The sequence below is a fragment of the Hemicordylus capensis genome, chromosome 3 (genome assembly GCF_027244095.1).
Source record: "Hemicordylus capensis ecotype Gifberg chromosome 3, rHemCap1.1.pri, whole genome shotgun sequence".
NCBI lineage: Eukaryota > Metazoa > Chordata > Lepidosauria > Squamata > Cordylidae > Hemicordylus > Hemicordylus capensis.
Window position 1 is genome coordinate 15,625,832 of NC_069659.1, and position 14,952 is coordinate 15,640,783.

Here is a 14,952-nt window from a genome sequence, read left to right on the forward strand (position 1 = left end):
TTCAAAGGCAGGATGAGTTGCAGGGGAGCAAGAGCAGGAGAGAGGGCATGCCCTCAGCTCTTGCCTGTGGGCTTCTCAGAGGCACCTGGTGGGCCACTGTGTGAAACAGGATGCTGGACTAGATGGGCCTCCTTGGGCCTGAACCAGCAGGGCTGTCCTTATGTTCTTCTGCACTCACTGGGCTAGTCTGCCCCTACCCGACCCGGTGGTGTTGGCACCACTCTGGCTGCTGCTGCTCCTCCTGCTCCCTACCTTTACAAAAGGCAAAGGATGGGGAACGGAGCAGCAGAAAAAACAGACTTGTCCAAAAACATCTTGCTGATCTGTAGGTGTGTGTGTGTGTGTGTGTGTGTGTGTGTGTGTGTAGGTGTGTGTAGGTGTGTAGGTGGGATGGATGTGTGCTGTACTCCGCATGCCATGAGACAGTGGTGACCAGTGAGGGCGGCGGCGGGAGGGCAGCGAGAGACACCCTTAAAAATAAGTTAGCAGGTGCTCACCAGCGTTACTGCAGCACGTGCAGAGGCCAGGGCCGCGCTGCCCTGTGGGATGCCAGGTGAGCCTCACTGCTTGAGGCAGCTTGTAGGTGCTGCGGTAACGCTGGTCAAGTGTGCTGTTGAGTCGGGGTTGACGCCTGGTGCCCACTGAGCCCAGTGGTTGTCTTTGGTAGCATACAAGAGGGGCTTACCATTTCCTCCTCAGTGTGAGGTGATGCCTTTCAGCATCTTCCTATATCGCTGCTGCCCGATATAGGTGTTTCCCGTAGTCTGGGGAACATACCAGCAGGGATTCAAACCAGCAACCTCTGACTTGCTAGTCAAGTCATTTCCCCGCTGTGCCATAAGGACCTGCTAATTTATTTTTGAAGGTGCTTCTCACTGCCCTCAACCGGCCTCCACTGCTATGGGGGTCTGGGCAGCAAGTTGCCACACTACCTTAGGCACTGGGGAGGCTTAGGATGGACTTGTATACTCCATAAATTAATTAGGCACTTCATTTAGTTCTTTCTTTAGTCTATGATAAACATACCACCAATCTGTTTCATTCAGTGACTGCTAGCTCTAGTGTTTTCAGAGAAAGAAGATGCCCATACTCTATTGCACTGGTCAATGAACATTATAAAGTGTATCCATTTACCCATATTTCATGCTGTGAATGAACATGTTATTCCCTCCTGGGCACTAGGACTGTGCATCGGATGCTCCAATTCCAATGAATTTGGACCACCACCTGGTGGCATGTGGAAGGGGCCGCTCTACACATTTCCCCATATGTTCAGCACTGGAGGGGCCTCTTTTTCGAGATCTGGAGTCTGCTGGGACAGCTGCAAATGGGTGCAGGGGTGCATGGAAGGCACACAACTCTAGGGAAGTGCGCAGGAGTCATCTGGGAAATGTAGTTCCTCCCACCATTTTCCCCATCGGAAATGCATGGAGATGGCCATGCTGGAAACAGCCACTTCCACTCACCACCAGGGGAGAGGGTGCTGCAAATTCATCAGAACTGGGGTGTCCAATAGACAATGCTCCTGGGCTCCATCATCCTTGGGACTCAGCAATGGCCCAATCCAGCCCAGCTCACTCGGCATCCATTCCAGTCACCACCATTAACGATTGGTGCAGCTCCTGGAGGAACATTCCAGGGGTGATGAATTTACACTTACTTGCCTTTGGAACAGAGATATAGAAACCCTAACACCACCACCCCTTGGGACTGAACTTTTTTTGGGTTTTTTGTGAGCCCATTTGGGGACAGACAATTAGTTTTTGGGAAATTGCTCTAAGCCATTCTAGTCCTATGGGACAGAGAGAGATAAAGACAAACCACGCTAATAGTGATACCTCTATGTATCCAGGCTTTGAAATCGCAGAAGGTTAAGGGGCAAAGCTCACCCAGTCCAGATCCATGCATAATGGCAGGAAAACGGATGCCTCTCACAACCCTGGGAGCATTGTGAAATCTAAGGTTCTACAACCTCCCTAGGCAACCCATTCAAGTGATTAACTGTCCTCATCACTAGAAAATGGCCTGTTGCTTAAACTGAATGACAAATTTCTAGCCATTGGCTGGCATTCAGAGCAAGCAAGTGCTAGTGCAGCAGGAGAGCAGCCTAACAGAGTTTCCAAATAACTGCACCAGTGCACCAGAAAAGCTGCCATTTCTGATGCCATCCTCTTCCCCAGGAAGCCCTCTGTGCCACCTGAAAATGTGTCCCTGGGGGTTGCGCAGCCCTTGGGGACATATTTTTGGTGGCAAAGAGAGCTTCTGGGGGAAGGAGAGGGTGTAAAAAATGGCCACTTCCCTGCTGAACTGGCACAATTAGTTGGGAATAGGGATATGCAAACTGGTTCAACATCAAACCAGACTGCACTCGAACCAGGCCGATTCAGATGCTTGACTTCAAACTGAACCTGGTTCAAGGTCGAACAAGGGGAGATGGTTCTGGCCCAGTTCGAGGGTGGTGGTGGGTGTTAAAACACTGTAAAATAATTAATTACTTACCACTGCCAGCAGGGGCCTTAGGGGGTCCTGGGGGTGCTGCGTGCAGGGGGGGTTTTCCCGGCAGCTCTCCCTCCCCCTGCTATCCTCCCAAGTCTCTTGGGGCCATTTTGGTGCTGTTTTGGCCCTCTGCATGCGCACAGAGGCCATTTTTGGGGTCACCACACATGCACATGGACAATTTGTGTGACCACATTATGTGGTCATGCAAATGGGCCATATGCATGCGCAGTGCCCCCCAAAACGGCCGCCACACAAGCACAGAGGGCTAAAATCGCCCTGAAATGAGCCCAAATGGCCCTGGGAAACTCAGGGGGGAGGGGGAGCCACCAGAGACTCCTCCAAGGCCACCACAGCTGGTAAGTAATTCATTAATTTACAGTATTTCCACATACCCCATCACCCTCGATCTGGGCCAAAACCGGCTCAAATTTGAGCTGAGTTGGGCCCCCGTTAGAGGGGGCAAAACTGAACACATCCGGTCTGGTTCAAATTCGAACAAAATTGGGCAAACTGGTTTTGTGCAAATCCCTAGTTGGGGAACTCTGTTAGACTGCTCTTTTGTTGAACCTGTGCTTCCTTGCTCTGAATGTCAGTCAATAAGGCAGTACCCACAATTGAAAATTGGGTAGAATGAGCAGGAGCTGGGCAGGACAGCTTTTCTTCCTGCCTTGGTCAAATGCTGGGTAGGACAGCACTGTCTTACCTAGCTGCTATCTCCCACACAATCCCCTCCCTACCTAGTCGTTTGCTCACATACAACTGAAAGTTGGGAGCACTCACACTTCCCAAACCTGGGCAGGACACTTGTCTCACCAAGTTTTCAGCTGTGTGAATTGCCTTAGTAACGTTTGGATTTGCAGGGTTTGTTGACCGATATAGCTTTGGATTCTAATGTGAATCTGCCCCTCTGCTCCCTCGGCACTGTAATCAGAATGGCATCTACGAACTCAAATCTATCCTGTCTGAATATTTTCCCCAGTGCCTGACAGAATGCTGAACAGAGCCATTTTTAAAACTACATTCTGATCACAGCGATTCACTGATTACATTTACAAAATTGGAACATGCATTTGTTGTTGTTCAGGAACATGTCTCACTTCTTTGGAAAACTCACATGGGGACACTTTGGTTTCTGTGCAATTGGAATGGGAAAAATAAAATCTGTAATCTGCTCAGTCAGGATCTTTTTAACTTGCCTCATCATTCTGAAAGATAGAGTTGGCCCTTCAACCTTTGATGGCAGGATACCAATCTCACTTCCCAGCCAGCTGCACAGGAGAGAGTCTAGCATTGATCTCAGGAGAGAGTCCAGCATTTATCTCAGTGTTCCTCATCGTAAGGCCCAGGGGGCCAGTGATAGCCTCCATCAACCCCAAATGCAGCACTCGGACTAATTGACTATTGTGGAGATGACCCTTCTCACCAGGCAGTGCTGTGCTTTGACCAGTGGTGTAGTGCAGCAGGGGCGGGCAGGGATGCAGTCCCGGTACTTTTTTCCTTCCAGGGTCTAGGGATGAGCCCGAAGCGTTTCGGTGCCTCTTTGGAGAGGCGTTGAAACACTTTGGCAACCTGGCACCGAAACATTTCGGCGCAGGGCAAGGGGTTACCTTAAGGGAAGGCAGGCAAACCCTACCTACCCATCCTCCAGGGCCCTGCTGGCCCGCCGTAGCACTGTTGAGGCAGAAATACTTCTGTGCAAGCGGCAGCTTGTGCTGCTTGCACCTTTAAAACGCTGCGCCACAGCGATGGGTCACGACACGCGGCGTTGGCACGTTAATGGCATCACCCCATGCGTTGATGCCATTGGCAGGGCCAGTAAATGGCGTCGACGCATTTGCCATTTACGTGCCGATGCCACACGAGGGATGCCAGGAGACACATCCCATCGCCGTAGTGTTTTCAAGGGGCAAGCGGCACAAGTTGCTGCTTACATGGAAGTATTTCCGCTTCAACAGCACTATGGCAGGCCAGTGGGGGCTTGGAGGATGGGCAGGTAGGACCTTCCCACCTGCCCTTAAAGGAACCCCTTGCCGCCCTCGGATATGCACCGAAGCAATTTGGTGCACATCCCTACCAGGGTCTCAGCAGGGACGCAAAGCCTTTGGCTTTCTACATGGAAATAATGCGCTGCTCTTTCTATTCCAACTGTTTATTATCATTCTTTCTGTCTGAGGAACATAGGAAGCCCTTCCTGGAGATGCTGCAAGGGATTGAACCTGGGACCGTCAGCATGCAAGTCCTATGGTGGACGAGTGTCAGGACATCCTAAAATGAATGATAGGGGATGCCCTCTGAAATGCATTGGTTCCTTCCAAATGGCCACAGAATGCATTGAATTTCGGAATGGCCGTTTAGAAATCCCATGCATTCCTATGGCTATTGGGAAAGAACCAGTGCATTTCAGTGGGCATTCCCTGTCATTCATTCTAGTACATCCCCTAGAGTCTACATGATCCTTGATGTCTTGTAACAGGAACCCCTCAAATTACTGCATCTAAGTGAAGGGTGTGGCCATTGTGATGGGCGGGACCAGGGGGCATAACTCAGGTGGATTTGTCTATGGAGCCTGCCATGGAAAGCGCCTGCATTCTGAATTTGCGACTACATCACCGGCTTTGACCAGAGGTGAGGGGCTCCTTTAAGGGAAATGGAGGCCTGCACCACCTTGGAAGGCATGCACAGAGTGCTGGGAAGTGTAGCCCTTTCCAGTGCTTTCCCCTTAGAGCTCTTAAGAACACCTGCTTTGTGTGCAGAAGATCCCAGATTCACTCCCTGGCTTCTGTAGGTAGGGCTAGGAAAGACTCCTGCTTGTAGTCTTGGAAAGCTCCTTCTGCCAGTCAGTGTAGACAGTATTGGGCTAGATGGACTAGTGGTCGGACTCAGTAGAAGGCAGCTCCCTATGTTGCTATGTATGTTCCAGACCACTACTGTGCATGTCAGCCAGTGAACGAGGTCCTTCGCTGGGTTCCACTACCATTAGAAGTCCAGTGGATGGTTACCCCAAAGAGGGTGCATTTGTGATGTCACTGCAGCTCTGGAACTCCCTTGCTAGCTAAGTTCACTGGTAATTGTTACTTAGGCGCCAGCCTAAGACTGTCCTATTTTCCTGAACTTTTAAATTGTCAATTACAATAAGAGACCAATGCAAGGGTTTCCATGCTAGCTGTCATTGGGACTACAATGTGGGGAGTTGTAGTCCAACAACATTTGAGGTCGCAGTGTTGAGAAACCCTGGTATAGAGCAGGGATTCGCAATGCTGGGTCCCCAGATGTTACTGGACTTCAACTCCCATAATCCCCAACCAAAGGCCACTGGGGCTGGGGATTATGGGAGTTGTAGTCCAACAACATTTGAGGTCACAATGTTGAGAAACCCTGGTATAGAGGATACTGAGCTAGATGGACTTGGCTTAAGACAGCTTCATGGGCTGTGAGGATAAAATGGAGGAGAATATCACATACATCACCCTGAGCTCCTAGGAGGCAGGGTGGGATGTGACTGTAATACATAATCAGTACTTCCAAGTAACTTTGCTCTGGACTGCAACCTTCATCTCGTGTAAATAACACTCATTCTTTGCTTTGCCACTCCATCTTTTAGAAGCTAAGCTGTCAAATGAAAGGGCGAGGTTTTGTTTTTTAAGGCATTTTGTTGACTAAAGTGGGCCGCGTGAAATAGCCACAAGATATTTACTGGCCAAGAATAAAAGAAATATTTGCAGATTTTCCTGCTGGCACGAGCTAAAACTGCTGGATTGTAACTTCTGGAGCCACAAAGCAGAAAACCATGAACAGATGCAGCCCTCTCACATTGTTATCACAAGCATTAAAGAGCGCGATCTGACAAAACACTGAAATTAATTAGGCTCAAACCATCCGCCAGGGGATTCTCCGTTTGCTGAAACACAATCTCCTCCAAACAGGCACGGGAATGTGCTAGCTTCCCTGTGATTATCACAGGAAAAGTAAAATCTGTAGCTGCCCAGCCAGCATCTTTTAAACTCGCCATGTGCTGAAAGATGGCGCTGACCCCTTCAACTCCCACTGGTGGGATGCCAATGTCAGCTTCCAGCCAGAGAAACGGGACAGGATCCAGCATTCATCTGCTCTCACAATACCTGCCGAAGCACTTTAGGCACCAAATGGTTGCAGCAGCTAACCAGGGCTCCCAGTCCGGTTACAATAGTCATTTGTCTCTATGGGCAGATCCAGACAACTATTCATACTTCTCAGGTATCTCCGATAGTCACACACATCCCTGATTTCAATCTGTCCCTGGCTCATAACATGTCCCCCGCCCCCCGTTTTTGTTTTTAAAGATAATCAGTGTGATAATAGGCTTCACGTGCCAGTCAATTGACATGCCAATTATTGACAGTTGAATAAGTCTGTTTCTATTTGACTATGGTCAGATTTGGTCAGTCGGTAAAGCAGGGGTAGGCAACTTTTGCTGCTTCCGCTGTTGTTGCCTACAATTCCGATCAACTCCAACCACAATTTATTTTGGCTGAGGATGATGGGAGTTGTAGTTCAACAACAGCTAGAGAAGCAAGGTTGCCAACCTCTGAGGTAGAGAATGATATCTTAATCTGAGGGTCCTGGATTCAAGTTCCATTTCGGGCGCGAGTCTTTGGGGAAGACAGCTGAGCGTGTGGTAGTGAGCCTTTGCTAAGCAGGGTATGGCTTGGTTTGCATTTGGATGGGTAACTACTTGTATCAAGAACATAATATAAGAACAGTTCTCCTGGATCATGCCCAAGGCCCATCCAGTCCAGCATCCTGTTTCACACAGTGGCCCACAAGATGCCTCTGAGGGCATGCCCTCTCTCTTGCTGTTGCTTCCTTGCAAATGATTCCTCTTAGGAATATAGGAAGTTGCCTTATGCTGAGTGAGACCCTTCGTTCATCTAGCTCAGTATTGTCTACACAGACTGGCAGCAGTTTCTCTAAGGTTGCCTAACAGCATCTGGTGGACCACTGTGTGAAACAGGATACTGGACTACATAGGTCTTGGGCCTGATAGCAGGGCTGTTTTTATGTTCTTAATCTGGGTAGGGCCTTCTTGGCCTACTCAGAAGTGGCCTGACTGACGATCAAGCTCCCTGCCTCCAACTTCGTTTTTATCTAACACACGATCAAAAATTGGGAGCATGTCTTGCTCCTGAATCAGGGTAGGAGGCTTCTCTTACCCTAATATTGAACGTGTCAACTTCCCTGATGGTGGCCTACAACTCTCATCTCTTCCTAGGCATGTTCACTTGGTGCCTCCATCCCGATCTGTTCTCCTGGGTTTTTAATGGTGTTTGAGATCCTTTCAATTGGTTTTTACTTCTGCCTTGCTCTTGTTGCTGGTTTTAGTCTTATGGTGTTTATTGCTGATTTCATTTTTGAGAAGATATTTAATTATGTTGTATGTGCATTTTATTTTTTTCCTGTAAGCCACCTTGAAGGCTTTTTAGTCAAAAAGGCAGAGTGTAGATTCCTTACAGAAATAGACGAGGCATTCTGATATTACAATTCCACGATCCAGAGTTAAGATTTGTAAATAATGAACAACATATTTTCCAGAATCACTCATAACCTTGAGATTCCAAGAGAACTTTCCAAGTAAACAGGGAAGTAATCTCACCTCATTGTCTGTGCCGACATCCAGAAGAACAGGAAGGCACTGTTGGGGGTGAACGCCGCCACAAGCAGTATAGAGAGCAAGTTTTCCTACTGGGATTCCCATGCCGTAGCTTCCAAGATCTCCGAGGCCTAGAATTCTCTCTCCATCTGTCACCACAATAGCCTACAAACAAGCACAGGAATCGGCTACAGGGAGAAGCACTTGATGTGTTTTGGGGTCGAAACAGATGAACAGATAAAAGTAGTATGTTTATAGACAGTGGGATCAGTTTGGAACCCCTTTCCCCACTTTCAAAACAAACATAACTTTTCATCTCTAGGGTCAAGTTTGGTTGCAAATTCCTGGCAAAAGCGAGCTGTGGGTGGTGCCAATGGGCTAGTGCCCATGTTATCACCAAAATAGCTTCCCGCCAATCCCCTGAGCAACTTGATATCTCTTAAAAAAAACATTTTAGGGATGTGCAGAACTGGTTCGATCAGGAACTGGACCACAGCGAACTGGACCAATTGAAGCAGTTTGATTGCAAATTGCTTCAAATCGCTTTGAAATGGTTTGTCAAACCGACTCACCCAGCCGATTGATTCGATCGAACCAGTCCACATACCTGTGGTTCGGTCTGAATTCGGTTCGAATTCGGACTGAACCATGCCAAACGGTCAGTGCATACTGCTAAAATATTTCTTTTGTTCAAATAAGAAGGATTAATACAGAAATGAATAAATGTAAATGGAGGACTTAAAAAAAACACGGGTTGGACAAGTCCATCTGACTCACAAGAGGATGGACAGAACTACTGGCTGACCAAGGTCTCGATTTGTTAGAACGTATCCCTCATGCAAATTGTGAAGTTGGAAGGAAGCCAGGCTCATGCTCATGAAATATTATTTCTAACCTCATCCTCAGCTAGCAGTTCTATTTTATTTCTGTAGGGCAGGGCTTCGTAAAATTGAGTCCCGAGATGCTGTTGGATTACAGTTCCCATCATCCCCAGCCACAGTGGCTGAGAATGATGTGTGTTGAAGTCCAACAGTATCACAGGACTCAAGTTTGAGAAGTGCTGCTATAGGTTATCAAAGGTCTCTAACCAAGGCCCAGGAGCCTTATTCCCTGTGCCATTTGGGGCTCTTTGCATGCAGAAGGAACTGCCAGGCCAAATCTTTCCGCCTAGCAGGATCAGATGACCTGAGAAGCCAACAGAAGTCCATCTAACTTCTGAATCCCAGCAAAACCTGAGAAGAAGCATGCTTATTTACAACATATACACTGGAGGACCTCGGCCCACCAATTGCCCATTCCTATCTTTGTAGCTCTGTAACTACCTATCAGTCATATTTGCATCTTGACCTCCCTTGAGAAGATCAGGGTTGTGTACAGCGGGGTCAGAAGCAAATGGACAGAGAAGAGGTTTGAAGGGGAGTTGGACCAAACCATGAAAAAGTTGAAGCGGAAGACGTGACCATGTATATTGTTTCCCCCAGAGCACTGAAAGTTGAAACACAGAATCGCTACTCTTTGCCCAGAGGGACAGTCCAAGGAATGGTGGCGTCTGAGGCAAGGTGCCAAATCCTGATGTGCCCCATGTCCCGGGTGGAGGCCAGCCCCCTTTCAAACCAACCCTTGTAAGCTCTGCAAATATTGTGGAGGGTGGGAAGGTTGCCAGCAGCCTCCTCTTCTCTCCTTCTGCTTTTTGCAGGCTTTGCAAGAAGTGCGAGGAAAGATGCTTCTTGTGAAAAACCTGCAAGGGTCAGATCAGCCCCAAAGGCCTTCACTGATGTTGGCCTGGGGTTAGAATGCAGTATCTGGATGCCCTGCTGCAGCCCCAATAATCAGCAGCCTGAAGCAATTGCCTCACCTCGCCTCATAAAAAGAATGCCCCTGTTGGCCTGTGTTCATTCATCCCACTTTCACTTCTGGTTAACATTTTTTTTTTTTGGAGGGATTGCAACATGCACATGCATCACGCACATGCATCGTGCAACGTGCACATGCATCGTGCAATGTGCACGGAGGACGTGTGTGCATGGCGGCGAACACACGCACAGCCCATATGTCCTGTATTTCCAGGCAACACCAGGGGCAGAGGCGGCAGGGAGACTGCCACCTCAAAAACATTTTTTTAAAAATGGAGCGCCGGTGGGGGGAAAGTGGCAGGGTGTGTGTGTAAGTGCAACCCCTCCACCCTTAAAGGGAAACCCCTTGCTGGCATTGAACTGCGAACCGGCACCAGCATGAACCAGTTCGCAGGCCTCTTGCACGGCCTTCGGACCGGTTCGTGCACATCCCTAGCGGCTGCTCGGCTGCTAGGGAAGGCACCAGCTCCTGCCTTCCCTGCAACCCGCCCTCCCTCCCTCCCCAGCGAGGTTGTGTGAAAGACATAATAGAATATTATGACTGATTTACCGGCTTTAGGGAGCGGGTGGAGGAGAACAAGAGTGCTGTGTTTAGAAATGGAATAACAGACCTGATGAGTAAATTTTTCTCCTAGTTCAGAAGAAATGTGTTCTAAAATAATCTAATTATATTTCAGATTATTAAAGGGACAAATCATATGAGGATTGAAATGCATGCCATATGGCTTGAGGTCTTTTTGCTGAAGACAAACAGGCGTTGCTATTTGACGTGAAGCAATGAGCATTGAGAAGATAAGTTTTTGCATAATTGATCTATGGACAGACATTTGTAGGTGGAGGCAAGCTATTGTCTTTGTGCAAAAAAAAAAATGTGTGCACGTATTTGTGGTTTGGATTTGTTGGCTAACTCTGGTGCGTATCTAGCTCTGGTGTGTCCCACCGGTCTCATTAAACACATGACAGATCCAACGCAGTTCTTGCTCATCGGAAGTTTCCTAATTGCTCCTGATCAGGAGTTAGGTCAGGGGATAGTCCCAGTGCAAAAGCCCATTCAAAGCTAAAAGCCAGACTCTGCATTAGATGAAAACAGGCATTGTGTCCCACATTTTCATCTGTAGCAGTGAAAACTGGACTAAAGCAGAATGGCAAGCATTGACTTTGTGAGTCTTATTTGCTTCCAGAATTCTCCTCTCCCTCTCTTGTAAATTTAAAGTGAGGGTTACTTAGGGGGTGGTCAGGTCACCTACTAACTAAATATTTTTGATTAATTGGTTAAGTGACAGATGGTTAACTAACTGCATTTAAATAAATACACACATTTTCATGTAATGATGTAGGTATAGGTTTTTAAAAAATACTTTGTGTGTTTCTTCTATGTTTAGATTTAATTTTTTGAGGGATTATTAATTAATTGGTAGTAATTTGTAATATTTATTCTAGTAATTGACTGAAATAAAGATGCATTCATTCATGCATGCAGTACCAAAAACTTCTGTACAGGTGTCTTTTTGACATACTGAAAAAAGTGTGAGATAACTTATTTAATAAGCAAAAGTTACCACTGATTGTTAGGAATAGTGATGTACTAACACACATGAGTGTGTTAGTACATCATTTACTTTCAGAATTCTCTTTCTCTCCCTCTCTCCTCTTTATTAATGTATCATTTAAAACACACACACACACGACTGGAATAATGTTTGGAGAGAGTAAATTTAACCTGAGCATTACTTGGGGGAAAAGAAATGGTGATCACATTTTGATTAATGAAGTTTGCATTGACTAAACACGTGTCATTTAGCTGATTAATTAACTGCATTTAAGTTAATACACATATTAGCAAAACTCTCAGTAAATGTGCCTTTTTGAAATACTGAAAGAAGTGTGACAATTTAATAAGTAAACGCTATCACTCATTCTCAGAAAGGCCACTTTTTATCCCCTGCTCTCATTAATCTATTAGAGTAACACACCAGAACTGAAATGAACAGACTCCCCAAATAATTAAGTTTACACCTCCACCAATCAAAACTGGTCCCTGTCAATTAATAAGTTACAGCTTTAGCCAATTTGTCTACTAACTAAAATGTGCAATCCTAGTTTATGGAGTTGATTCCAATCTTATCCATCTTGCCTTAGCCTCTATTCCATTTTAAGGCAGCCCACCGACAAGACATGGAACATGATACCATAGTTTAAACTAGGGGTAGGCAATCTTGACTCTCCAGATGGTGTTAAACTACATAGTTGTATGGACAATAATACTGAACATAGTTCAATAACTCCCATACTGGAGTTGTAGTTGTAGTTCAACAGCAGCTGGAAAGCCAAGGTTGCCTAACCCTGGTTTACAGGATGCTGACACCCCAGCCGTTGACTCTCCCAGCACCATCTAGAATCTGAAACCAAGGTTACTAAAGTAGTGCTTGCCAGCCTGCATTGCTTCTTATTCTTGATTGGAACTGACACAGCCAAACTAGATGAAACATGCAAATCCCATGACTGGAACTCCCCAGTCTTCCTGTTTTTCAAAAAGCAGCTGGAATATGGGGGAAACTTGGATTCCCAAACCACGGTTCTTCTTCTCCTAATCCACTCCCTTTGCGAAGCTGTTGTCTGCCCATGGAAGGCAAAATGTATAAGCACAAATTGTAACTGCAAGATCCTTATCTGAAACCCTGGTGACACTCAGTGCAGACAATACTGCGTTAGATGAACCAATGGTCTGACTCGGTAGAAGGCAGTTTCATTTGTGCACAGTTTACCGCATTGATGGTCACTTCTGAATCCTGGATACCCCACTCCAACTTGTGATCTAACCATGGACTTGTAGTCTGCTTTGCCTGCCCCTCCCAGGGAGGAGAGCTGGTCTTGGGGTAGCAAGCATGAATGGTCCCCTTTGCTAAGCAGGGTCTACCCTGGTTGCATATGAATGGGAGACTACGTGTGAGCACTGTCAGATATTCCCCTTAGGGGATCGAGCCACTCTGGGAAGAGCAGAAGGTTCCAAGTTCCCTCCCTGGCAGCATATCCAAGATAGGGCTGAGAGAGATTCCTGCCTGCAACCTTGGAGAAGCCGCTACCAGTCTGTGAAGACAATACTGAGCTAGATGGACCTATGGTCTGACACAGTATATGGCAGCTTCCTATGTTCTCCCCACACTTTTGAACTGGACCTAGGTCCCTGATGGCAGTCCCAGGCCAGATGGTTACAGTAAATGAGTCAGGAATTCAGCAAGCGTGGGACTGCAGAAAATAAAAGACCTCACACTTTGATGTGAACTTCTGATGTTCCCGAGGCAAATTCAGTTTGACATGCACAATTCTCTCCATGCAACCCATTGGTTAAGGACACTAAACCCCAAATTAGCCACACGCTTGGTCTTGGGTTGATTGCCTTACATTGCCCAGCCTTTTCATATGAATTGTGCAAACTTATAATTTGTAAACGTTAAAGAGGGTAATTGCTTGCAGTGCAATTCAAGAGACTTATGCTGGTGGTGAAGCCGACTGCTGCAGAAAACAGTGGGTAGACAGCACTGTGGAAATGCCAAACTTCTAACATGGATAGGACAAGAGAGCAAGTCTGTCTTTTTGCAGCTGGAATACGTCACATATAGAAATAGTTCACATGACCAAGCAGGCGGATTAAACTCACCCTCCCCCACCGACGACTGCTGCCATGTTGCTCGGAGTGCTCCCAGCACAGCACACAGTTCTGTAGGTCGGCCCCTGGGGATCCCACAATGCACTGCACGACAGGCACGATGCTTTGGGGGATTCCCTTCAGAGATGGGCACTTTAGGCGCCCGTCTCTGTGTGCAGCTGGGCTGGGAGCAGCCCAAGCTCGCACACAAACAAGTAGTCCTCGCTCCCTTAACCATGGCTAACAACTGGGCTAAAAAGCTGGGCTAGGCAGCGCCGCCCCGCCAGGTTCAGGCCCGATCCCGGCAGTTCTCACGAGCAGCCTAACCCAGGCTGGGCTTCCCTACTCTGGTTTAGGCTGTGTGTGAGAACAGCCTCATAATGTTCTTAGGCCCTGGGTATTTAAGAGAACGTCTTCTTCGCCATGAGCCCCACCGCCCATTAAGATCATCTGGAGAGGTTCGTCTGCGGCTGCCACCAGCTTATCTGGTGGCTACTCGGGGACTGGCCTTCTCCGTTGCTGACTCTGGACTTTGGAATGCGCTCCCTGTTGAAATAAGAGCCTCCCAATTTCTGGCAACTTTTAAAAAGGCACTGAAGACACATTTATTCACCCAGGCTTTTAATTAGATTTATGCTTTTAATATTGGGTTTTAAATGTTTCAATGTTTTAAATTATTTTAATTGTTCGTTGGTTTACTTTTTTCCTGTTTTTAATTGTAAACCCCCCAGAGATGCAAGTTTTGGGCAGTATAGAAATATTTCAAATAAATAAATATATAGATACATACTGTACAAAATCTGTTCCTGCTATTTATGGTGTTAGAATCCATATATCAGTTTTGGTTCCATTAGAAATGAATCGACATATGCGTTACCTTTATGTTTTCCTCAGGCCATGAATTCAGCATGGTTGCAATATGTCCTTTGTCATGAATGGTAATGAACAGCCCACTAAAAGAGAGCGGAAAACAGAAACCAAACCAATATCAACCATTGTAAACCATGCAAGAAAAATTCAGTATCACAGAGAGAAAGTTAGTCAGTAGTTGCAATGCTGGGGTGGGGGGAGAGGAGAGGGAAAGAATATATTGGTGTGCAAAATAAGAATCACAGCCTCAGCAATGTTATTATTGAGACTGAGCCTCCAAACCTATAGCAAAGAACAGACACAACAGGTGTTCTCAAACTTGGGTCCACAGACTATTTGGACAACAACTCCCAACATCCGCAATGGCTTTTGGCCATTCTAGGCACAGGCTTAGCCATGCCTTTAAGGTAGGGTTTTAAAAATTTGGGTCCCCAGATGCTGTTGGAGTACAACTCCCA

General features: G+C 46.8%; 1 protein-coding gene across 3 annotated transcripts in view; it reads right to left on the bottom strand.

The window, feature by feature from the left end:
- ME3 (malic enzyme 3) overlaps nucleotides 1-14,952 on the bottom strand; it is a 130,234-nt gene that overhangs the window by 37,597 nt on the left and 77,685 nt on the right. For all 3 annotated transcript variants that reach the window (XM_053306378.1, XM_053306380.1, XM_053306379.1), the window contains 2 exons: nucleotides 14,502-14,577; nucleotides 8,129-8,290 (listed from right to left, as the gene is read on the bottom strand). In XM_053306378.1, coding sequence (XP_053162353.1) covers nucleotides 8,129-8,290; nucleotides 14,502-14,577 — 238 coding nt within the window. The remainder of the gene's footprint in view (nucleotides 1-8,128; nucleotides 8,291-14,501; nucleotides 14,578-14,952) is intronic.